Source organism: Notamacropus eugenii, chromosome 1, assembly GCF_028372415.1.
Source record: "Notamacropus eugenii isolate mMacEug1 chromosome 1, mMacEug1.pri_v2, whole genome shotgun sequence".
Classification (NCBI taxonomy): Eukaryota; Metazoa; Chordata; class Mammalia; order Diprotodontia; family Macropodidae; genus Notamacropus; species Notamacropus eugenii.
In genome coordinates this window covers 525,889,390-525,915,941 of record NC_092872.1, presented here as the reverse complement: position 1 = coordinate 525,915,941, position 26,552 = coordinate 525,889,390, and the positions used below count along the sequence as shown (strand labels likewise).

At 40.5% G+C, this 26,552-nt stretch overlaps 1 protein-coding gene across 1 annotated transcript in view; it reads left to right on the top strand.

Moving 5' to 3' along the window:
* Positions 1–19,801, top strand: part of DNMT3A (DNA methyltransferase 3 alpha) — a 182,075-nt gene extending 162,274 nt beyond the window's left edge. The window contains exon 23 of the mRNA XM_072633886.1: positions 19,723–19,801. Coding sequence (XP_072489987.1) covers positions 19,723–19,801 — 79 coding nt within the window. The remainder of the gene's footprint in view (positions 1–19,722) is intronic.
* The last annotated feature ends 6,751 nt before the right edge of the window (positions 19,802–26,552 follow it).

Here is a 26,552-nt window from a genome sequence, read left to right as displayed (position 1 = left end):
AGGGCCTGAAGTCACAGAATGGAGGGAGAGAGATCCTTCTTCCCAGGCGGCTGACAAGGAGGCCAAGTCAAGTGGGAGCTGAGAAAGCTGGGCAGGAAGCAGATGAGATTCATTTGCTTTGGAGGGTCCACTGGGGATTGATAATGAGATACATGCACACTAGTGGGATAGAGGCAGGGGGTAGAGTCCTGACAAGGAAGAATGAGAGTGTGAGGGTTGGGGAAATGGAAATTCCCAGGGGGTTAAGGTGGTAGGTGGATTTATACTGTTGAGTGTGGGAGCCCTTGGTGTAAGCACCTGGTGTGTGGGAGGAGAGGGAATCAGCGAAGAATCAGAGAAGAGAAAGAGGAGGGGGCTGACAGGAGAGCTCTCTTCAAGTGTTTAGAGGGCTGTCATGCACTGAAGAAAGATTAGACTTGTTCTGTTTGGCCCCCGAAGGCAGAACAAGGGGCAATGGTTAGAAGATGCAGAGTCAAATTTAGGTTTGATGCCAGGGAAATTTTCCCAATTATTAAAGCTGTCCAAGAGTGCAATCAGTTATTCCGGGAGATTGTGAGCTCCCCTTCATTGGTGGTCTTTAAGGAGGAGTCATGTTCGACTCTGTGACTCTATTTGGGTTTTTTTGGCAAAGATACTTTAATGGTTTGCCATTTCCTTGTCTAGTTTTAAGCAAGGGGTAAGTGACTTGCCCAGGGTTGCACTGCTAGCAAATGTCTGAGGTCAAATTTGAACTCTGATCTTTCTAGTGTTTCTGACTCCGGGCCTAGTTCCCTATCTACTACACCACCTAGTGGCAGACACTCATTATGTTGTACAAGGGATTCTTTTGAGATTCAAGTTCAACTAGATGGCTGCTGAGGTCCCTTTCAGCTCTGAAATTTTGTGTAGCAAAGGACACACAGTGCAGGGACCAAGAGCAAAGATACTGGTGCTGGGGAATCTACCCCATTTCTTTACCCTCCTCTCTCCATTCAGGGTTCTGGTTCAGTTCTCTCACAAGCTTCTCTGAGAATATCCCAGGCCTTGTGCTCTCTGAGAGATTCTTGTTCCACATCTGTAGTCAGAGACATAGGCAAGTACCTGGTCTGACCTGGCATAGAGGAGCTGGGACTGACAAACTCCAAGTTCAGAGGCCATACCTGCCCTTACTCACATCTTCCTGGGCTAATTTCCACAGTGAAATGGGCATGTCACTCTAACCTTTGGCTACTGTTCTAGACAGCTCTCTAATAGAAGATGTAGAGAAAGGTACTGCCCTGCATTAGTAGAGTTTCTTCTTCTGGGAGAACCCAGTAACAATAACGTTGCTGATGCAAATCCCTTTCTCTGTGTTTCTAGAATATACTTCCCTGCTGACAAGTTTCTTGAATTGTACTTACTCTTTTCCAAGGAGGCAAGGAAACTGTGGTGTGAGGAGACATATGGAAAGCAGAAAGCTCAGGAATGGGGAAAACCAGAACCGGGTTTTATCTTCCTCATTTTACAAATGAGGGGTTTGGAGCAGAAGACCTTAGGTCCCTTGTAGCTCCAAATACGTACAATGTGAAACTATGAGATGTCTGAAAATTGGAAGGGACCTTTGAGATCCCTTCCACTGTTTTACAGATCAGGCTCCAATTATATAGAAATTTGGGCCCGGAGAGGTTGCTTGGATTTACACATCTAGGCAGTAGTGAGCTGAGACCAGAATTCAATGTGTTCTTTGCATTAGGACACAATCACCTTCTCCCACTCAAAACTACAGTTCATGAGTCCACACAAATATGTTTGCTCTTACTAGTCAGACGGGCAGCTGCACAGAGTAGACGATGGACAGAGTGCAGGCTCTGGACTCAGGAAGTTCAAATCTGGCCTCATATATTTGCTAGCTGAGTGACCTTGGACAAGTCACTTACTCCTATTTGCCTCAGTTTCCTCATTTGTAAATGAGCAGGTGAAGGAAATGGCAAACCACTTCAGTATCTTTGCCAAGAAAACCCCAAATGGGGTCGCAGATGGTTGGGAAAAAAAATGACTAAAGAACAAAGTTATGCCTTCTCCTTCTGGAATTTGTTTTGTTTTGGACACAAATATAAAACTTTTTCCCATTTATTCCTGTTACATTTAATTTGATAAACTTAGTCCATTGTTCCAGCCTCTGCAGACCTTTTCAGATTCTGATCTGAGATATAAACTGTCCCTCCAGCTCTGAGTCCTGTGCATATTGGATAAGCTTTCCAGAAAGAAGGCCCTAACCCAGAAAGGGTGACCAGGGCCGATTGACTGATTGTTGGGGCAAGCCCCACACAGAAAAGCTGGCCCAAGTATTGACAGGAAGTAGGAAGTCCGTTGTGTAGGTTAAGAAATTCATTCCGGGGCCAGATTACGACCACTGTCGGAAGACAGATGGAGAGAAAGGAAAAGATTGTACCCCTCCCCCCATTCCCCAAAGTGATTTTTGAGGCCTATCTACCTGTTTCCTTCAGGGAGGCCTTATGCCTTATCTTATCTCCTCCCAGGCCCACTCCATCCCCGCCCCTACCCCAGCCTCCTCCAGAAAGATTCTATTCCTCTCTTGGCTTGGACGGTGTCCGGCTTTAGATCCATATTTGTCTCCCTTGGTGTCAGATCATGGCTTCCTGCACCGTGTCTATTTTCCCTGGGCACCCACGCCTGTCTTTCCTTCACCTTCACCTTCTTCCAGGTCGCCCGGAAATCAGGCATCTTTTCTCAGCTCGGAATTTTCTTTCGCTCTCAAATTCAAGGCTTTATATTTTTCTAGGGTTCCGGGACAGAACTTCGGGGGTGGAGTGGGGTGGGGTGAGGTGATTAGGGCCAGAATAGGAGGATGGGGGTGGGGGAGGGGGGGATCTGGACTGTTTTACTTGTTTTCTGGCCCTCTTGTGGTTATAGCTAGAAATAGGGACAGAACTGAAAAAAAAAGGTGTGCCAGTTTCAGAACCGTGTTGGTCCTTTGTTGCCAAAGAAGACCGTGCCATCAGAAAAAAGAGGATGACTTGCACCTGACTTTGTTTTGAGTGAGGGAGGGCTGGACCAGCTTCAAAATGCTGAATTAAAGAAAGTAGGATTTAGAATCTGAAGCTGGGGGTCATCTAGATAGACCAGCTCCATCATTTTTCAAGAGTATTAGAGAAGGAAAGGATCTTAAAGATAATTTATTCCATTTATTAGTCATTTTTCAGGTAATATCTGGGATACCTCATTCTTGCAGGTAGGGGCCTCAGAAAATCTATCCCATGATCAAGGTGCTTTGTGGGTCCACTCAAAACTATAGATCATGAGCCTCCACCCATGTGTTTACTCCTAGTAGTCAATCAGGAGACACACATATTCAACATAAAGACATTTCATGAAATAATATAAAATATTATATTAATAATATTATATCAATAAATAATATTATTATAAATAAAAGAAATAATAATAATGCAATAATATAAAAAGCAGCAAGAAAACATGTCACCCTACCCTACCCTCCATAAAGGTAGGACCCAGATTCTTGTAAATTAGCACACTATTAATGGGAAGAGTAAACATGTGTAGTGATCACATATGAGTTCACACAGGTAGAGGATACTTGTGGAGGCACAGCTCACATCTCCTATGTTGTAGGGTTGCCAGTGTTTTCTCATGATGTCTTCGTACTTCATACTTCTCTGAGCTCGTTCCCTACTGGGCCTGTACCTGGGCACTGTATTGTATTCCTGTTGCTTCCCACTGGTTGTATGAGGTGTTCAGGGAGGATGAGCATCTCTGGTGTGAGGGCTGCCCATCCACCTTTGGTATCCACCTGCCACCCAACTCTCACTTGGGCTCCAAGAAGCTGTAGCATGTGCAGTGGCCACATCCTGCTAAGAGAAACCTTCTTTGCAGATGGGTTAAACCAGGTTGAGGGTAACTGACAGGTTAGGGGGATGTTTACTTCAAGCATGTAAAGACTTTCCCCTTCAGAATGAGAGGGTGAGAACAATTTGTTCCAAGAGCCTTGAATGCAGTTGAGTTAGCAGTATGGAACGCTTAGAGTTTGATGAGGCATTGATGATGTCATCCACCATATCCTAGCCCTCACCAGTCGTCTTGACTTTTGGTTTGCCACTAGACTTCGATGACTGTGGAAGACAGAGTAAGGCTGATGATTTTATGCAACTCTGCCTCACTTTTAAATTCAATTCACTCACAAATCAAGATATCAGCCCATGATGTCATTCAAAAATGAAAGACAAACAGCAAGAACAAGAAGTTCTTGGCTACTGCTACCCAAGTATCATGTCTTTGATCCCTCCCCCTCCCTTCCTCTCCCTCTCCACCTCTCCTCCTTCCTCTCTCTGTCTCTTGATCTGTCTCTCTTCCTCTTCTGCCTCTCTCTCCCTCTGTCTCTCTCCCCCTCCCTCCTTCTCTCTCTCTCTGTTTTTCTCTGAATCTGTCTCTCTCCCCTTTCCCTCTCTCTACTTCTGTCTATCTCTCCTTCTGTCTTTTCTCCCTCTCTGTCTCCATCACTGTCTCTGTCCCTCTGTCTCTCTGTCCCTCTCTCTCCCCTTTCCCTCTCTACCTCTATCTCTCCTGTCTTTTCTCCCTCTCTGTCTCCATCATTGTCTCTGTCCCTCTGTATCTCTGTCTCTCTCTTGTTTCTGTCAATGTCTGTCTCTTTGTGTGTGTGTGTGTGTCTGTCTCTCCCCTTTTCCTCTCTACCTCTGTCTCTCCTTCTGTCTTTTCTCCCTCTCTGCCTCCATTACTGTCTCCATCCCTCTGTATCTGTCTCTCCCTCACCTTTTTCTCTCTCCCCTTTCTCTGCCTCACCCCCCACCTTTCCTAGATTTTAGCTGGAATCCTTAGAGGAGGTGCTACCTCTTCTACAAAAGGTGAGGAGTGACTTGTGTCATCTCTCTTTCAGCTTAGCCCCCAGAATCTAAGTTTCAACTCTTCAGCAGATCTTACACATCTAATAATCAGTCTAGGAACAAAGAATTTAGCATACCTCTCTCCATAAAGGAAAAGATCTGCAGGTTTTCATAGTTCTTATACCTAAGGTTCATGTTCTTTTAGAATGAAAAATAGCCAGTCAGTTAGTTTTTATTGTTATTACTACCACTATTGTAGTTGCTTCAGTTGTGTCTGACTTTTCATAACCCCATTTGGGTTTTTCTTGGCAAAGATACAGGACTGGTTTGCCATTTCCTTCTTTAATTCATTTTACAGATGAAGAAACTGAGCAAACAGAGTTAAGTAGCTTGCCCAGGATCACATAGTTAAGTGTCTGAGGCTGGATTTGAACTTAGGAAGATGAGTCTTCCTGACTCCAGGCCTGGTAGTCTATCCACTGTATCACCTAGCTGTCTCTTATTATAGACACAGTATTTATTTCAGAATATCTGAGTCAATTAGTTTTCTTATTTTATTTTTGTTTTAATTGTTTAAAAACACACTTTATTGATATTTTTTCTTTATAATATAGCTATTATCCCTCAGTTCAGATTGAATCTGTACATTTGACAAAGAAAACAATTAAGGAATAAACCTTGTCTGACAAGTAATGTGCATAACATTCTGTCCTAGCAGTCCCTCACTCTTTGCCCTGAGGGAAGAAGTGTATATGGTTATTCCCGTCAACTAATTGAACCCTGCAGGCATTTAGCCTGTCTTCTTTGTACTTCTTTCTGGCTAGCAAGATCAATTTCTCTAAGCTAAACCTCTATCTGATTTAGGGTTAAAATATTCCTTTTAACTCCACCCCTGTCCATGCATCTTATGTAAATCATTTTAAGGGCTACTTCATAACACAGTGCAAAAGGTTGTCTGAGTCTGAGGCACCATGGTTTCTTTAGGATTCCCCAAGCCTGTCTAATCTTGCCACTCAAAAAAGTCTTAGCAAGGGCAAAAGCTAAGCTAAGAGGGCAAGGTCATTGTCTCCCTCCTGGCTAATACTAATACCTTTATTATATTTATGCAACAAGTCTTTGAGGCTTTGAATAGCCCTACTTCCAGATGAGATTGAGGCATCTAGAGGTTAAGTGATTTATATGCCCCAAATTATCCAGATAGTCAAGTCAGGATTCAAACTAGATCATCTGACCCAAATTCGTTGTTCTTTCCGTGACACTACTCGACCCATAAGACCACGAGATGGATTTTTACCATCTTGGGGAGCTATGCACCACTGAAATGGTACAAGATTCTGGGAGGTGAGGGGCAGGGTTAAAACAATTGCCAAAATTATTGGATATTTTTGAGGACAACTCTGACCCATTCTTTTCTTTTTTAAAATAGATTTTTGTTTTTAATCACTTCTGTATTCGCCCACACACCCATCCCTTGTAATAAATAAAAGAGAAAGATTAGGAAAAAAAAGATCCAGCAAAACCATCAGCATATTGAAAAAAATGGACATTACGTATAATGTTTCCCACTCATAGAACCTCATTTCCAAACCTTTACAAAGCAGTGGTGGTGGAGAGAGGAATAACTTTTCATATCTCTTCCTCGGGGCCAAGTTTCTTCATAGTTTTACAACATTTTAATCATTTTGTGGTTGTTGGTCTTTTTGTTGAAATTGTTATAGTCATTATATTTAGGTTTTCCTGGCTCCACTTCATTTTTCATCAGTTCAGGTGAGTCTTTCCATTCTTCTCTGATTTCATCACATTCCTCACTTCTTGCAGCCCAGTAATATTCCATTACATGCACTGCCACAATTTGCTTAGCCATTCTCCAATCAATAGACATATACTTTGTGGTAAGTGCTGCAATCAGTATTTTAGTGGACATTGGAGACTTTCTGTCAGTGACGTCGTTGGGCGTGTATGTTTAACAACCACTTTTTAGCAAGGTTCAGATCAAAATAAACTAAAGTGAGATTAATAAGGAAGGTTCACTCTAATAATAAATGTAGTAGTGGTTATTTGACACAGTATGTGCAAATGGAGGCAGCTAGGTGGTGCAGTGGATAGAACACTGGGCCTGGAATCAGGAAGACCTGAGTTCAAATTCAGACCCAGACTTAAACCTGTTTGCTTCAGTTTCCTTATCTAAAGGGGTCAAGGTCTCCCAGTGCATCCTGGGTCATCTCCAGTCATTCTGATGAATATCTGGTCACTGGATTCCGATGGCTCTGGAGGAGAAGTGAGGCTGATGACCTGTGCAGCCCTCCCTCACTCAAAGTCAAGTGCAAATCATGTCATCATTTCTCTGATGGCATGGTCTTCTTTGGCAAAAAGGATGAACACAATCTGTAAATGAACTGGAGAAGGAAATGGCAAACCATGACAGTATCTTTGCCAAGAAAACCCCAAAAGGGGTCGTGAAGAGTTGGATACAACTGAAATGATTGAGCAACAACAAAAAATGTGCAAATGAAGTCAAACTTGAGACAAGGTCAAATTTAGTCTGATTCCAGTGGACTCTCAATACAGGCAAGATCCTTCATCATCTCTGTCAGTTGGTGTTGGCTCAGGACACATATGAGGTGTGCTGTCATGCTATTTAGATACCTGAATGTGAAGTGGGTAAACTATGAGTTAAATGTACTTGTCAATTTCTGATTGCCAATATACATTCAGATTGCTGAAATGCAGATGGGTTAAAAGCACCCTAATTCTGTTATATTGTTCAACATCATTCATTTTGGTTAATTGCAACATATAGTAAGCTGGTTTAAAAAACACTAACTTATAACTAGTTATAGATAATTGCACAAAATTCTCAATAGTCAAATATTAATGTAATTGTATTAAATAAAATTGTTCTTGCCTTTTCTTTTCATTTTGGACTAGATTTGTGACTTCATTAATGCAGAGAGTTCTCCACTGAGGAGCTCCCTCTGACAATACTAGTCAGGACCTTCTTTGCAAATTGCAGTCTTGGTTAGAGAGTTGCCTGGAGAACTGAGAGGTTGAGTGACTTGCCCAAGGTCACACAGCCCGAAGTATCAAAAGGGGACTTGAGCCCAGGTCTTCCTGATTCTAAGGATCTCTTTGAATTCCACACATATACTTCCTCTGCCACTATTTTTTTTAAAATACCACTTCATGATGGACAAATATATAACTGGTTTAAAGAGAAAAATCTATAGGAACAGGTGAAACTGCAAAGATAATTACAGACATTTTAAGCAGCAGAAATACAGAAACATATTTTCAATTTTATTTTAATAAAATGAGTTAAGAAATTTATCATGTGGGTTGTTTTTTAAAAAGTGTTGGGGCTATCACATTAAAAAAAAGATGGGTATCCCTACATAAAATTTGTAAATCACTCTTAAGGGGAGTTGAGCAGTCTAGAGTAGACATTTCAGGTCAAGAGATTAGAATCTCTATATAACTAGTCATATTTATATAATTCTTTTAGATTTACAAAGCTCTTTTCTCAGAGAAACTTTGTAAAGTGTGTTTGTATAAGTGTTCTAAAATTCTATGAGTCTTTTATTACACTTATCTTATGAATAGTCCCCCACATGTATCTTGTGGCAGAAAACATATTCCTGGGATCTTCTTGGTCAACCCTTCTTCAAGAGAGACTTTATTTCTTGCCAGGAAGAAGTAGGAGGTTGGGGCCAGAAGCTCAGTCACTCTGCTCTTCTCAGAGAGAATAGGCCTAGAATTATATGTTTATTCCCTTAAGTATTACAAGTCTAGAGGATGTGGGTTTCAGATTCAAGTTAAACTTCTGATCAACGTTCATTTGTTGGGATGGGGGGAAGCAGGATACCAAGTTTTATATCCAAAGCTTGACTCATTTCCCAATTTCTCAATGAATACACATAGAATAAGAAAGATATCTATCCAAGTAGGTAGTAAAATAGAAATCAGAGAAGCTATACATAGGAGAATATATATCATACAATATGGAGAGGAGGAGTTCTCCCATTGGGAGCTGGGTGATAGCTCAACCAAGACAGTCTCAGATCTCACCCAAAGGAAAATTCCCCTGAAGTCTCTAGCATTGTAAGCACACGATAGGGACATGATGGAGACTGTCAGCTCCCCTCATGTTTTTCCCAGAGTCTTCCCTTCCCTTCCTTGAAATGGGTTTGACATCATCCATCTTCCCTCTCAAAGGTAGAAGCCAGAAGCCTCAGAAGAGACTGAAGGAGCCTCAAGATTCCCAGGTCGGAAGAATGCAGACTTCTCATTTCTCCCTCCCTGGTCAGTTCCTCAGCATCAAAGCACTGACCACTAAATGAGAAAGTCTTCTATGAATGGGCTTTGGGATTCAGTTACATATGGAAGATGAAACTGAGGCTCAGAGAGGTTAAAAGACTTTTCATCTATCAAACAATAAACATTTATTAAGCACTTATGTACCAAGAACTGGGCTAAGTGCTGAGGTTGCTAAAAGAGGTAAAGCTCCTCAAGGAGCTTACAGTCTAATGGGGGAGACAACGTGCAAACAAATACATACAAAGCAAGCTATAGACGGGATAAATGGGAAATAATTCGCAGAGGGAAGGCACTGAAATTAAAAGTTGTTTGGAATGTAAAGGAAGTGGGATTGGGGATGTGGAGTTGGAGGGGTTGGAGATGGGGTCAGTAGTGTCACTGGAGGAGGGACAGCATTACAGCTTTGGGGGACACCAGAGAACACATCCTTCCCGCCGAGTGACGAGTGTTTTGTTAGTGGAATAACCAGGAGGCCAGCGTCATTGGATCCAAGAGCACATGAAAGGGAGTGAGGTGTAAATGAAAAGGTGGGCAGGGGCTAGCTTATATAGGGCTTTTAATGCCAAATATTTTGTATTTGTTCCTGGAGGTAGTGTTCCTGGCCAGGCTTTATCCCTGCCTCCCTGGACTTTCTCATGAGTAGAACAGAAACCTCTTCACTCTGGCAGTTCACTCTCCTCCTAGACTTTTCACAGTGGAAGTCCACACCACTCCTGGGTCCACTTCCTCTGTCTTCCTTCTCCCTTTCCTGCTTTTCAGCTTTGTCTTTCCACATTACAAGGTAAGGTCTTTGAGGGCAGGGACTCTTTCCTTCTGCTCATCTTTGAATGCCCACTATTTAGCAAGGTGCCTGCTACACAGCAAACATTTAACAAATGCTTGTTGACTTGTTGATTTGTCTATGGTCACACTGCTAACAAGTATCAGAGCTGGCATTCAAACACAGGAACTTCTGGCTCTAAGCCTAGTAGTCTTTCCATTACACTCACTATACTGTCTATCAGGGTCCCTGGAACTTCCAAGAATAACTTGTGTCTCCCAATGGATGAAATACAGGCATCTCTTGCTTAATACCATTTATCTGAGTCTGTTAAAGCATAGTATTAGGTGAATCAATGTTAATGGGGGACAGTTAGTTCCTTGGGAACAATGGATATGCACATGAACGAAGTACTTACATGAAGTAAGTGATGCAATGATGCTAAAGTGATTGATGCCCAGGGGAATGAATGTAAGTGGAGTTCAAACTGTAATTAATAATAATAGCTAGTATTTATATTGGGCAACTAGGTGGCACAGTAGATGGAATGCTAGGCCTGGAGGCAGGAAGACTCATCTTTCTGAGTTCAAATCTGCCCTTAGACACTTACTAGCTGTGCTGAACCTGAGTGAGTCACTTAAGCCTGCTTACCTGAGTTTCCTCATCTGTTAAATGAACTGGAGAAGCAAATGGCAAACCACTCAAAAAGGTCCATTTGTTTTGCTCCCCTCCCCACTTAATAGTATTTTATTTTTTTCCAGTTGCTTGTAAAATAGTTTTCAACATTCACTTTTATAAGATTTTGAGTTTCAAAATTTTTTCTCCCTCCCTCCCATCCCCCATCCCCAAGATGGCAAGTCATCTGAAAATATACATGTACAATCATATTAAACATAGTTCCACATTAGTCATGTTGTGAGAGAAGAATCAGAACAAAAGGGAAAAACCACAAGAAAGAAAAAAAAAGAGAAAATCGTCTGCTTTGATCTGCATTCAGACTCCTCTATCTATAGTTCTGTCTGTGGCTGTGGATAGTATTTTTCATCATGGTTCCTTTGGAATTGACTTATGGCATTAAATTGCTGAGAAGAGCTAAGTCTATCAGAACTGATCACACAATATTGTTGTTACTATGTACAATGTTCTCCTGGTTCTGCTCATTTCACTCAGCATCTGTTCATGTAAGTCTTTCCAGATTTTTCTGAAATCCACTTGCTCATCATTAGTTAGAGCACAATAGTATTCCCTTCCATTTACATACCCCAACTTGGTCAGCCATTCCCTAATTGATGGGTATCCCTTCAATAGGAAGGTTCATTTGGCAGCTGAGTGGAGGATGATCTGGAGTAGAGAAGACTTAAGACAGGATGACCAATCAGTGATATTTCTGGTTATTCCCTTTTACCATGCCTGCTGAATCATACACAGATAAAGGAAAAAGATGTACAAATTTTCTAAATAAGGAAAATGAATTGAAACTATGTACGTCAAAGGGCTTCCTGTGACTTTTTCCCATTATGTAGAAACACATCATCTCTGTCGTTATTCACGTGAATGGTTGCCAAGTCAGTGCCCAAAGATATTTCCTGCAACATTGCAGCTCCACCATTTTGAGAACATGAGCTATTTCCATGCTTTCATTCACTATTTAAAGCTATATACTGTAAGAGCTAGAAGGGAACCTAGAGGTCATTAAATTCAGCCTTTTTATTTCGCAGGATAGAAAACGGAGGCCCAGGGAGGAGTGTGGTATCAGCTCTTAAATGGTGGCACAATGGGTAAAGTGCCTGCAGTCAGGAAGACTCATCTTTCTGACTTCAAATTTGCCTGAAACACTTACTGGCTGTGTGGCTCTAGGCAAGTCAGTTAGCTCTGTGTGCCTTAGTTTCCTCATCTGTCAAATGAGCTGGAGAAGAAAACAGCAAACTTTTCCAGTATCTTTGCCAAGAAAGTCCCCAAAAGGGATCACAAAGAATCAGACACAACTGAACAACAACAAAATGTTTACAAAACACTTCATCTGTCTAGTCTCATTTAATCCTTTACAACAACTCTGGGAGATAGGTGCTATGATTATTACCCCCATTTTACAGAGAAGGAAACTGAGGCAGAGAGAGGTTAAGTGATTTGCCCAAGGTCACATAGCTAGTAAGTGTCTGAAGCAGGATTTTAATTCAAGTCCAACATTCTAACTACTGGCCCTCTAGCCGCCTGTAGTAGAAAGAGTTCTGGACCTGATGCCAAAGAATCTCAGCTTAGTCACTTGCTGAATACAGCATGGGCAAGTCATTTAACTCCTGTAGGCTGAATTCCTTGCATATAAAAGGGGAAAATGGGACTAGATCATCTGTTAGGTCCCTTCTTGCTCTAAAGCCGAGGACTCTAAGGACTGACAGCTTGCTCAAAGTAACAGGGCTAGTTTGTAGCAGAAGTGGAAGTCAGACCAGTCTGATTCCTCAACCCTAAGCCCTTTCCATTATACTACACACAAGCTGATCTGGATAATTTTGAACTTATAAGTGGGTTCCTTGGCTCAGAAATAAGTCAATTGGAGAAGAAGGAAGGTAGATGGGAAGATTTTATAATGTGGGTGGCATGAAACCTTTTAGATCAAATATAAGCTTCTTGAGGTTTTATCTTTTTCTTTACATTCCTAGCTCATGCCTGGTCCACAGTAGGGGGATGAATGAACATCTCTTGAATAAATGTTTACTGAAATGGGTTCTTAGCCTTTTTTTCCCCTCCATAATGTGGAAAACTTTATCTTTGGTACTAAAGAAATTCTCACTTAGTCATTTCAGGAGGAGAAAGATTTTTCCCATCAGTCTCTGAATTTTCCCCTATAGTTGCTCCTACCTTTCTATCACTTGTTATTGCCATGATCAAAACACAAAGTCTTTCTATGGTTACATATAGGCTTCCTGCCAAGGTGGAAACTAATTCCAGGGTGGAGGGCCCTGAGTTTACAGGGAAGAGCAGGTAAACGGATGTATTTAGATGGAAGAGGATGTGATAAGCAGAGAAATACTATTCTGATAGCCCTTCTCAACAAAGAGTATGTATGGGAAGGGGCCAGGGAAGGAAACAAGCTTTTTAAAAGTACCTACTATGTGCCAGGCACTTTACAATGTCATCCCTTTTGAACCTTACAACAACCCGGGGATGTAGGTTCTCTCATTAACCCCATTTTACAGATGAAGAAAATAAATAACAGAGATAGGTTAAGTAAATTTCCCGGGGTCACATAACTAGCAAGTATCTGAGGCAGGATTTGAACTTAGGTCTTCTGTCTCACAGTTCAACCCTCTATCCTCTGTTCCACCTTCCCATGTGCCAGAACTATAGGCTGGAGTCCCAACTTGCATTCCAAGCCCTGTATTGGTCATGGGGGATGTTTTCCAAGTCTGAATGCCAAGCAATTGGAGGATTTTCTTTTCAATGTTTGTGAAATGAAATCTATTAGGTTCATTTAGCATTCACAGGAAATAGTGAAATGGGGGGACCACTAACTAGTCAAGCAGCCTTGGGCAAGCCTGTTTCCTTGTTTGAGTCTTAATTTTCTTCCCTATAAAATTTTGGGGGTGTTGGACTTGATTTTTTTTCAAGGTCTCTTCTGAGTTGCTGATTCTATGACATGATCTTCTGGAAATGAACCATAATTCTTTCTATTCATATAATTTTAAAAAACATATTTAAACAATTCTCATTAAATTTTTTTTTAAACATTTCATCTTTGAAGCCTAATCTCTACCCCAAATAATCATAACTCCTAAGGGAGCTTCTGGGTAATGTAGTTCAGTTCACTCATTTTGATGTAGCATCACTCATGACAACTCCCCTTGAGAGTCCTGAATGTAGCGTCCCTTTCCCCCTTCTTCCCCCGCCCCCCCATGTTCTATTAGGTGCCAAATAGAAGGAAGTGTGAAGGAGGGGGGCTGGGAAGGAGGGTGGTGGATAGCTTTTGCGGATGTAAAGGACCAAGCTAGAAGACTGCAAGAAGTCATAAGCACTGGTTGGAATTTTATAAGGGAGAGGCAGCGTACAGCACTTCTCCCTTTCTGGCTGTGCTGTTTCCAAGATCTAAGCAAGCAGTGGGTGGGTTATTGCTGTTTTGCTCCAGTGCCCACCCTACCTCCCACCCTCCCAGGCCATCAGGAAAAGATGAGATACTGAGTTGACAGCTAGCACACTGAGCAAGCCTCTGAAGGCACAGAGCGAGCATCAGTTGGGGGAGCCAATGGTGGAGAAAGATGATTTCTCCTGATAGTGTGATTCTGCGATTGGCAGGTCCTTGGGTGGGGAGAGAGAAGTTCAGACTCCAACATAAATGGCGGCAGCTTACTCAAGCCATATCACGTTCAAACAGTGCGTTTCATTTTAGCAAATGTGCTTTCACCTATAACTGAGTAGTCCTTTTGGAGGCGTGCAGAACTGGGCGATTAAGACATCGTGGGATGAGGCTAATGTGTCAAGCTATAGGCACGATTTCTACGAAGATTAATTTATACCCCTACACTCGCTAAGAATCTCGGAAAGGCATCTATGGAGTGGCCCTTCATACTCAGCTGGAGGCTACAGGCTGGTGGCACATGCTCAGTCGAAGCTTAGCTGGGTCAGTTTGAGCTTGGAGCGCTACCTGGTGGTTTACACAGATATTGCACTCCATGAAGCTGCGCCAGCCACACCCCACCCACATTCCCCATCCCCAGGAGGCACGCGAAGCAGGATAAGGGCATCCTAGGCACACTTACTTTACATACAAATGAGGACACTAAGACCCAGAGAGGGGACGTGACTAGCCTCAGGTCGCACAGATACTTAGTAGCAGAGCCAGGAACGGAACCCAACTCTATTATAAATTCAATGCTCTTTGCACTGTATCTCTAGGATGACACAAAATCAGCTTGGCATGCAAAGCCTTCCCCAATCTAGCTTCCATCCACCTTTCCGCTGCCTTTTCATATTACTCCGCTTCACACCCTCCCCATGTTCCAGCCTGCTACGTACCTCTATCTCCTGTCTCCATATCTTTGCAAAGGTGGTCCTTTATGTGTGGATTTCCCTCCATCCCCTTCCCCTAGTTCTCAGGGTCTTTTCCTTCAAAACACAGCTCGGGAAAGAGCCAATTACTACAGAAAAGCCTTTGCTGATCTTTCTCAATTGTGAATAAGTACTCCTCAGTTGCTAGGTAAGTCATCTAGGTGGTGCTATAACCTCAGTCAAGTCACCCTCTGCCTCAGTTTTCTCATCTATGAAGTGGGGATAAGTAACAGAGCCTTGAAGGGTTGTTTACAATATTTGTAAAGCACTTTGCAAAACTTAAAGCACGTTATAAATGGTAGCCATTATTAGTAGCACTTGTACGCTTCAAGTTATTTTGTGTATGTTTTTACTTAACTCTACTTTTTCTGCAGAATTAAGAAAAGTAGCAGTTTTGATTTTGCCTTTGTATCTCCAGCACCTAATCGTGGTCCTTGAATAGGGTGTTGTTGTTCAGTCCTGTCTGACTCTTCCTGACCCCATTTGGGGTTTTCTTGGCAGACATACTGGAGTTGGTTTGCCATTTCCTTCTCCAACTGATTTTACAGATGAGGAAACTGAGGCAAACAAGGTTAAGTGACTTGCCCAGGGTCACACAGCTGGTAGAAGTAATTTAATTAATGCTTGTGGAATTGAATACTGCTCAGCTTCCATTCATTCATTCAACAACTATTAATGAACCCTTGCAGAAAGTACTGATAGGCACTTAGGATAGAGGGAAGGTGAAATAGAAAGATGAATACCACTTGCCCCTTGCATGTTGTAACATGTATGTGTTGGAACAGCTCTATCTTGTCCTTATATAAACATGCATCAAGAATAAGCCATTCTGGATATAGGCTGGAGTCCCAGCTGTTTCACTGTGCAGCTACTCCCTGGTATCTACTGGCAGAGTGAAATATGGCCTATTATTGTATTCCAACTCAGGTTAATAATAATGATAACTAACATGTACACAGTATTTATCATGTGCCCTGGCACTTTTAAAATTAATATCTCATTTGATCCTCACCACAACCCTGGAGGGGGTACATATGATTATTATCCTCATTTTACAGATGAGGAAACTAAGACAGAATGTTAAGTGACTTGCCCAGTGTCAACATATCTAATAAGTTTCTGAGGCAGAATTTGAACTCAGGTCTTTTACCTCCAGGCCATATCTGCTGTGTCCCCTAGCTAACCCTCATTTGTTTCCATCTTCCTACACTGCCAATGTGGTCCTGATTTGTATTTGTCTCTGTACCTCAGAACTTGGCATATAATGGACATTTACTCAATGCTTTTATTTCATGGCACTATTGGAGTACCACAGCATGGGGAGTGGAGGGGGAGGCATGATATCCTCTGTGTACTAACTCTCAAGAGCTGAGCGAAGGCTTGCCCACTGGTGCCCTATTACTGGGGTAACCATATTTTTTTCTGAGCCCCAGATCAGAACATGGACTCTAACAAAATATATTCCTTTTAGAATAAGATCATTGGTTTTGATCTTGAAAGAATCTTTAAAGGTCATCTAGATTAGTCCACTCATTTTACAGATAAAGAAACTGAGGCCAGGAGAATTGACTCGCCCAAAGTCACACAGGAAATTAAGTTACAGAAACAGAATGTGGATTTGTCCAGGTGATAGACTATCAGGAACCTGTAAAATTAAGTCAGGTTCAAGGTTAGGTCTTCTTTGGGGGCATTCCTCCCATCCTTCCAGTAGCATAGAGAGACAAATTGAACTAGCTCGATCAGTTCTTGGGGCAAAGCACAGAGAATTAGAAGATGAAACCTGACAGAAAAGAAACTCCCACTGATTGTGTCTCCCTAAGCAAGGGGAAGCTGTGTAGTGCAGTGGGTAGAGCTCTGGATTTGGAATTAGAAGACCTTTGTGATGGCAGGCAAGTCTCTTCACCTCTCAGGACATCACTGTCCTTTTGTTTAAAATGAAGGGGTTGGGTGAGATACCTTTAAGATTTTTTCCATCTCTAAAATCAGACCTCTTTCTCAGACTTCTTTTATCTCATCATCATTCCCTTTGCTACAAAGTGAGAATTGCTTGGGTTAGTTACCCTTCAAGTCCACCAGGTGGCAGAATAGTCCTACATTCAGAAGACTATTTCTAGTAAGATGGCACTTCAGGCCTCCTGGTCCTAAGAGAACCAGGGAATTGTCCAGGGATGTTAAATGAATTAGCCTCCTTATCAGCTGCCCCTCATCATCCTTGACATCCCAGATCTGGGGTGGGTAATGTAAACAAGAGATGCCTGGCCAAGGGTGGTGAAGTTGAAAGAGAGGTCCTTGTTGAGGATGCCTCCTTGTACAGGGTGTAAGCCTCCCCATGGGCACCACATCTGGGACCTCAAGGCTCTCTCCTTGATAAGGTGTGAAGTATCCTTGCCTAGGTTCTATTGGCTCATTGACAATGACTGATGGAGCTGTGACTAATATACATCTGAGCCTTTGGCTTTGATCTTTAAAAGAGACAGATCTGAGAAACACTGTGGGGAGTCTAGAAATAGAGGAGACTTAGGGTTGTGGGGTGGGAGGGAAGCCTGCTTGTCCATGAAGCCTCCAGGGGGGAAACTTTTGGTTCCAGAGATAGCAACTAAGGAGAGTAAACCAACAAAGCAATTCTTAGAAGAGAAGCCCTTTAATGGAAGCTAGAAGTTCCTGGAATAATTATCTTGGAGGGGCAACATAGGTGGTTGGGAACACAAGCCAAAAAGAGCAACCCCCCCCCCCCATACTATTTTACTTTTTCCAATTACATGTAAAGATAGTTTACAACATTCTTTTTGTAAGATTTTGAGCTCTGGATTTTTCCCCCTCTATCCTCCCTCTCCTCTCCAGGACAGCAAGTAATGTGATATAGCTTATACATGTACAATCATGTTAAACATATTTCTGCATTAGTCATGTTGTGAAAGAAGACTCAGAACAAAAGGGAAAAACCATGAGAAAGAAAAAACCAAAAAAAGTGAAAATAGTATGCTTTGCTCTACATTTAGACTCCATAGTTCTTTCTTTGGATATGGTTAGCATATTGTGAGTCTTTTGGAATTGTCTTGGATCACTGTGCTGCTGAGAAGAGCTAAGTCATTCATAGTTGATCATTGTACGATGTTTCTGTTACTGTGCACAATGTTCTCCTGGTCCTGCTCACTTCACTCAGTATCGACTCATGTAAGTAAAAAGAACAATTTCTGAGAAGCTCTGGGATTGAACCTAGTCGATGAAAAGGGAGAGCCTTGGTTACATCATCTTAATCTTGGTTTTGAGAAATTATCCTATCCGATGCTCTGACTGCTTCCTCTGTTACCTTGCTACATCAGTGATGGCTATGTTGTACTTTCCATACATGATCACTTTTGATCTTCACTACAGTCTTGTGCAAGAGATTGTACAAGAATTACCATCAACAGATAGTAGATAGTATTCGTATTGATGAGGAACTGAAGCATGAACTGCTTGACCCTTGGGAGCTCTGTTCCATCGTTTTTCGGTTGTATCTGACTCTTTGTGACTCCATATGGGCTTTTCTTGGCAGAGATACTGAAATGGTTTGCCATTTCCTTCTCCAGTTCATTTAACAGATGAGGAAACTGAGGCAAACAGGGTTAAGTGACTTGCCCAGGGTCACACAGCTAGTAAGTATCTGAGGCCAGATTTGAACTCATGGAGATGAATTTTTCTGACTCCCAGCCCAGTGTTCTATCCACTGTACCACCTAGCTGCCAACTAGCTGATGACAAGGTCAGCTCAATAATTGAATCCCTGTCTAGAACACCACATCTTGAGAAACTTCAGCCACCCTGAGAGATCTTCATTTCTGGCTTGCCTTGCAGCCTGCCCCACCACTCTAATCTGTGCCATCTTCACACCAATTGCTTAGCCCTTTTTGCAGACAACAGCTTGAAATGGCTCAAAAGTCAATTGTTAAATTTTCATTATGAGAATTTACATCTCAAATATCAGTTGTAAATCAGGATATTATTTATTGATTGTCTAGACTTAAGAAAGTGATGTTAATAATGTAGATGAAACATAAAAATAAGACATGCTTTTTTTTGGAGTCAGTTGTTAAATATTTTTACCAGTACATCTCTGCCTCCTCCCTTCTCCCCTCCCTGCTTTCAAGTTCCTCTTTATGTTTTATCTTCTCCTATTAGAAAATAAGGGCAGTTAGGTTGTTCTGTGGATAGAGTGCCAGGCCTGGAGTCAGGAAGACCTGAGTTCAAATCCAGCCTCTGACACTTACTGGTTGTGTGACACTGGGCAACTCACTTAATCCTGTTTACCTCAGTTTCTTCATCTGTAAAATGAGCTGGAGAAGGAAATGGCAAACCACTTCAGTATCTTTGTCAAGAAAATCCCCAAACCCTAAATTGGGAGAATAAAGAGTCAGACATGGCTGAACTATAGTTAGAAAATAAACTCATTGAGAGGAAATATCCCCTTGTTTTTATATCCTCAGCATTTTGCCCAGTAGTTGGAACATAGAAAGTGTTTAATAAATGTTCTATCTTTGAAGTAATTTGCCACAAAGTATAGTCAAAAAGTGGCAGAACCAGATTTGAACCCAAATCTTTTTGCATCAGAACTAGGGTTCTTTTCATTACACCCCAATTGTCTCTATATTCAACTTAGCAATGTTATTTAGGCTGGGTCTAGTTATAATGTACCTTCTTCTGGATGATTTTCCCCACCCCAACTCCCTGGCCTTCTGAGCCTGCTTGAGCCCTATTCTTTTCTGACAAGTCACTCTGTTACCTCCTTCAGACCCTGTCAAGGAATCCTTTTTTGGATGCTGTTTTCCAAGTCTGCTGTCCTGACCAGGAAGGCATCTCTTCAGTTTTGAGTAAGTAAATATCATGAGTCTAGGAAATCAGTTTGGATCAGACTCATCAATGGGCCTCCTTGGCATCCATCTTGTTTTCTCTAGGACCAAGTCTCAAGGCCGAAAAACTGAAGCCCAGGAATGACGCCATACTTACATTAGCCAACAATTCATTGTCTGTAGACTTTTTTTCAAGTAGAAGTTCACATCTGCAGGCTTATTAATTGGGGAGAAATTCGATTTGCCTGCCTTGATGACTCATTGAACTTCTAGAAGCCTCTCCTTAGTGTCCTTAGTCATGTGTTCCAGTAAATCCCTCTTGCTCTCCCTGCATTTTTCCATTGACTGTTGCTTATGTTCCAGTTAATGGGCTCCCCCTGCCACTCTTCACTCCCCAGTGATGGATTTTTGCATCTGACCCAGCTGTGCTTCAGCATTTGTTCTTCTCCTTTTCTCTGCTGCTTAGCTTGCTTATTGTTCAGTCTCCAAAAAGGGTCTGAAAACAATGTCTGAACAATTGAGGAGGGTTTGATGTTACCCTGCTAGAGAAGGTTCAAGAGAGGCTTTGTCAGAAGCTAGATGACCTTAAGTTTAGAATTTTCCGTTCGGTTGCCAGCAAAGGTATCCAGTTCTCATCTAACTTTTAGATTGGGGCAGTGAGTCAGTCCTAAGGTCAGATTCAGGTATTAGTCTGATTTCTTGTAGTTTGGGCATGGTGGTGGTAAGGATATTTCTTTGATCATTGTTTTTGTGTCTCTGAGAATAATTTCTACTTGTTAAAGGCTTTTCCAGTAGCTCATTTGGTATGGAACCTCCGAAGTAATTGCTTAGAAATGTTGAAAAACTATGAACAATAAGTAAACCAACTGGTCACCATTTCGGAGGGCAATCTATAATAGGTGAGAATACTCTGAGACCCATAGCCCTTTGGGCATAGTTCCAAATTGTTCTCCAGAATGGTGGGATCAGTTCACAATTCTACCAACAGTGTATTGATTTTCAGGGTAACTGAATGAGGCAGGGGTGTGCTGGTAAATGTTAAACAACTGACTCTTTAAAAAAGCATGCCATTTTTAATGTTTCATCTACATTATTATCATCACTTTCTTAAGTTTAGACAATCAACAAAAAAGTGATACATCTAATAATACCTTAAGACCTATGGAGTCTTTGTCTACCTGACTCCCTCTGTCTTTCTCTCTCTGATCCTATCACTTCCTTTCTTCTTCCCCCTTTTTTTTTTTGCCACTTGGTCGTTGCCTCCCTCCAACTATTTCTCTCCTTTTCCCTGCTTCTTTTCTTATCCCTTAAATCTCTCCTTTCCTCTTCTAGCATCCATTAATTGGCTTATAAGTACACACGCATATATGCATGAATATGTATGCATATAACACACACATACGCATGTATGTGCATATATATCTGTATATATAAATGTATATATGTATGTGTATGCACACATATATGTCTTTGAGGGAAATGCTGCTAGACCCACAATGGCTGACTAAGTCAGACCCTATTCTATACTCAGATGTCTAGTCTGGACCAGGTTTGGTCCCCTTTGGGAGCCTGTCCTCCCATGAGAAGGAATCTGGGAGCCTTATCGTCATGATTTTTGTCTTTTTAAACCTGTAATCTGTGATCCTAGGGATAATTTTACTTACAGCTTTGATTATAGCTTATCCCAAGGGTTTACCCTAAAAGGGGAGATTAAAAAGATCCTCAATACAAAGAATCAAGCATGAGATGGATTATTGATTCCTAGACCCAAAAGAAATGTTAAATATAAAAGACTCAGTGCACAAGATGACAAAAACAGGACTCAATAACTTAACTTATAAATTACTTGTTAAAAGTTTGCCGGGAGGTTGATGTTTAAGCTTCATCAGAATATAAAACAATTTGCAGCACTACTAATTAGGCTTTTTACATTTCACTCTGACTGGACATTGTCCCAGTAGTTCTTGGTACACATCTGTTGATGAAATGGTCAGATTTGGGCCAATTCTCCTGTCAGAGGCCATCCTCTGACACATAGACTTTGCCTGATACCAGTCTGCTTCCACTACCACCACAACCAAATGCTTCTCTCTTTGGACCTAGAACCTCTGGACTTCTTGAACTTATAAGGCTGACTCCAGGCCTGTACATGTCTGTTTAAAGAACCACATTTTGTCAGTTGCTCAAGAAAGGAAATGTAAAGTACAAAACCCAGCCTTTGGCCCATGTAATCTCACGTGGTTGAGTTCATATTCCACCAAATTGTGACAGTGGGGATGAGGGAGGTGGGGACAGAGGAGAATGCAGCCCATTTGCCCTCACAAAAATTCTAGAAACAATGCATTATTTGCTAAAGGAGTGTCAGAGTCCCAAAAGGCCAAGCCTGAAGTTGCCCATCAATTGGAGAATGGTTGAACAAGTTGTGGTATATGACTGTGATGGAATACTATTATGCTATAAGAAATGAGGAGGAGGATGCTCTCAAGAAAACCTAGAAAGACTTACATGAACTGATGCAAAGTGAAATGAGTAGAACCAGGAGAACACTGTACATAGTAATGACATTATTGTAAGATGATCAACTGTGAATGATAGCTATTCTCAGCAATACAACGATCCAAGACAACTCTGAAGGACTTAGGATAAAAAATGCTATCAATCCCCAGAAAAAGAACTGATGGTATCTGAATACAGATTGAAGCATACTTTTTTAAAATTTTCTTTTTCTTGAGTTTTTGTCTATATTTTCTTTCACAACATGGCTATTATGCATATATTTTGCATGATTACACACACACACATATAATCTATATTGAATTGCTTGCCTTCTCAATGAAGGGGGTTGGGGAGAAAGGAAAGGAGAGAATTGGGAACTCAAAGTTTTAAAGAAATGTTAAAAATTGTTTTAACATGTAACAGGGGAAAAATAAAAAAAATCTAAATAAATACAAGAAAGAAAGAAAAAAGCTAGCAGCAATTTATGGTGCCCCCTGATCACTACATGCTTCAGAGGGTTGTAGAACACTTGGCTTTTTTGCACAATGAATCCTTATGATGATATGATTACTCTGGCTTGGCAGGATGTAAACAAAGATGACCATTTGTTCTGCCATCTTAGAGGTACTCTGCCCTTGGGAAAGGTCATGATTTGTGTATCAACCATGTTTGTTCTGCTTTCCTTCTCTTCTTTCTTTTCATCATTTTCTTAACCCTCAGTATGGTTAACTAATTTGGTCCAATCTGATGAGGATGAAGTGATTCCTCAGAGTTGATTTAATTCACATTTAATTATTAGTGATTTAGAGCATTTAAAGAATATGGCTATTGATAGCTTGGATTCTTTCCCCTAAAAACTGCCTATTCATATCCTTTGATCATTTGGAATTTGGAGAATAGCTCTTATTCTTATAAAATTGACTGAACTCTGTCTATATTTTAGAAAAGAGACCTTTGTCATAGAAGCTTGCTGCAAAGAATTTTTTCCCAATTTCTAATTCTCTTCTAATTTCAGATACATTAATTTTGCTTGTGCAAAAACTTTTGAAAAATTAGTAATAACAATTATCTTTCTTACATCCTGTGAATCTCTCCCTCTCTGTCTCTATTTCTGTTTCTCTCTCTCTCTGTCTTTCTCTCTGTGTCTCTCTTTTTCTCTCTCTCTTATTTGGTCATAAACTGTTCTCCTGTCCATTGGTCTGAGAGTTACTTATGTCTATGCTTCTCTAATTTGTTATCGTGTCCCCCTTAACGTCTTATTCATTACCCAAATGGGTAAGATGGACAATTGTTATTACATAACGTCATGTGTTCCTAGGTTTCTCAGAGATCATCCTTTTTCAGTGGACCCTTTAAAAGAAGAGACAGATCCTGGCTGGGGTCTTCTTAGCTGAAATCCTCCAGATGGTATCATGTGACTGCAGGGAAGGGTTAGGGAAGGATAAATCCCTGTCTATTTCAATATGAGGGCAACTTGGCCACCACTCTTTACATGGATCATAGACTCAGCTAGCTTCCTTCTCCCTTTTTGGATTTTTTTTCTTATTTTAGGCAAATAAATATCTTAGGGTGGATGTGTCTAGGATTGGAGGCCACTTTGTGAGTGTGAAAGGTCTGGAGGTCCTGAGTTGGAGCTGGCTGGGGGAAAGAGAAGCTTTTTCATCAGAGAGTCAAAAAGAGAATTAGTCCAAGTTTTCTCTATTTTGCAAGTATACATGTGCCAAGGATTGCTTGAATAATACTTGACTGATATGAAATGTAAAATGTTTAATTGGCAGTTTTGCAAACTACTTCACATTCTGATGAATTTTAAGTACCACCCTCCTAACAGATTGTACCAGTATAAGTTAAGCTACTGATGTTTACTGTTAATTCATACTTATGAATTTAGGAATATATAGCCTTTCTTGTGTGTGTGTAGGAATGAATTACCTATCCTATACCTGATTAATATTATTCACTCCCTTGTTTTGGGAAATCCCTTAGACTTGTGAGTCATACTCTAATTTATGATAATTAAAATTTCCCCTGGGAGGCCAGGATGGGGAATTTAATGAGTCAATTAGTGTAAGAAGGGGGAAGAGGCATGGTCCACAGGATTGAACCTAGTCCAATGGCTGAATATAGGATGAGTTCCACATCTTCTGTGTGTTAAGCCAAGTGGTACCTCAGTACTAGATAGATAAAATACATGTAGTCTTCATGACTCAATAGGGAGATGCACTTTGTATCAAGACATTTTTCAATTGGCAATTGCCACAAATAGAGACTAGAAAGATAAACTCATAAAGAAAGTCTAAGAACTAAGGGTATGGAGAAGAATGATGGTAAGCATTTGGTTGAAGAATGATGGAGGAACAAACAAGCATTTTAGCTGTCAGATTAGAACCAGAGATCACCTGTATAGAAGCAGAGGGGGAGTTGGGGAAATGCATTACACACCTGGTACATAAACACTTTTGTAACTGAAAGTAAAAAGAGGCACAAAGTTCTGAGCATGATTTCTTTATTAGCAAAACACAAATTTGCTGATAGAGTATTAGCCTCCTCATCAATAGCAAAGAACCCAAAATATAGATAATTTTTTGTAGACAAAAGGATGAACATCCTATAGTAAAAGGTAGCATCATAGATGGGGAAAACAATGTGATTGGCTGAAGACTGGGTATGCTAGCAACCACCTTTCCTTTCATCTTGTTACTGATTGTCCATCTACAAGGTTAGTGGTACATGGATAACAAACCAGATTTCCTTGAAAGACAGAGAAAACAGACTAGACTTCCCTGAAGGACAACCAGTGAGATAGAGACAACAGATTACAGATAACAGAGTATCTGTTATCCAGGTTTGGGATTAACCTGATGGGAAACAGCCCTATTTAAAAAGGAAATAACAAAATGGGAAAACTGAGTCAATAGGATCTTAGCTTCAGCTATGTGAAGGCTGTCTTTTCAACTTTCCCAGACATAGACATTCACCTGTAGCATTTTCCAGCTCATCCTCCTTTTGAGCAGTTTGTGGCATTTTTCCTCAAATGGCAGATTCCTGACTTAATAATTGTTTAGACATTTATACCTGAATTTAAAACTCAGAATATTTTCAAATTAGAGTCCCAAGAGATTTTTACTTCAAATAGTAAGTTTCACTAATCATAACTTGGCAACAGATAAAATTACTATTATTATTTCTCTCATACTGTTGCAATAACAGTTAACAATAAAAAGTTTACCAGATCTTTCAAAAAAAAATAAATAAACATCCTTTTCTTCTTTTTTTCTTCTCTACTTTAAATTTATCCTGGTATAAAACTCAGTCATCAGAAATCAAGAAAATAATTACATTCTGGAATCCCACATAAATAATGAATATGTGATCATTCACTCAAAAAACTCAGAAAAACATTGGCTAATTAATGTAAATCTCCAAACTAACAGAGATCCATCTACTAAGATACTGTATATTTACCCTTTAAGGCAAAAATATATCTTCAAGACTGCAGTCTGTTAAGACTAAATTGGTTCAAGATGTAACTTCAATATATAATGTACCAGGTATAATTTCATAATTCACATAAGCACAATTCATCACATGTATTACTTCTGTACTATAAAAGAGCTTGTAATCTCTCCTCCCTCATTCAAAGAGTGTTTGTAATGGAAGAGGGGAATCCCATTTTCTCAGTTAACTAATTTGTTAATTTGGAATTTCACAACACTTAGCAAATTTTTAAAGAGGGCTGATAAGATTTTATGACTTTGCCTAAGGAGATGGTCCCAAGGAACCTGGCAAGTTTACAAATAAGAAGACTTTACAAGGTTGTTTTCATTTTTCTTTTCCCACAGAGCAAGTAATTATTATCCTTCCCTTTTAAAATATACCCAATTAAATACTTCATAGGTTTTAACATTATGACAACAGTTTCTAATAACTGAATTAATAATTTCACAGTATCCAGATGAAAAGAAGTTAAATTTTCCAATGATACAACTGCATCACCCTCTTAACAACATTTCTTACACAATGATTACCTGAAATCCACAACACAAAAAATTCTGAAACATAATAACTATATAATATCATGAAACAAAACTTGTTGCCAGTCAAATGATATGATTCAATTGAATGCACTTCCAAATTATCTTACACAGAAAATTACTCATTTTGTCACATTTACCATTTTATGTTAATCACACTTAAAAACCAATGTAGAGTTATACAGTATGGAGTAATTATATTCAGTTAGAGAAATAAGGGTAATAATAGTTAGCATTTACAT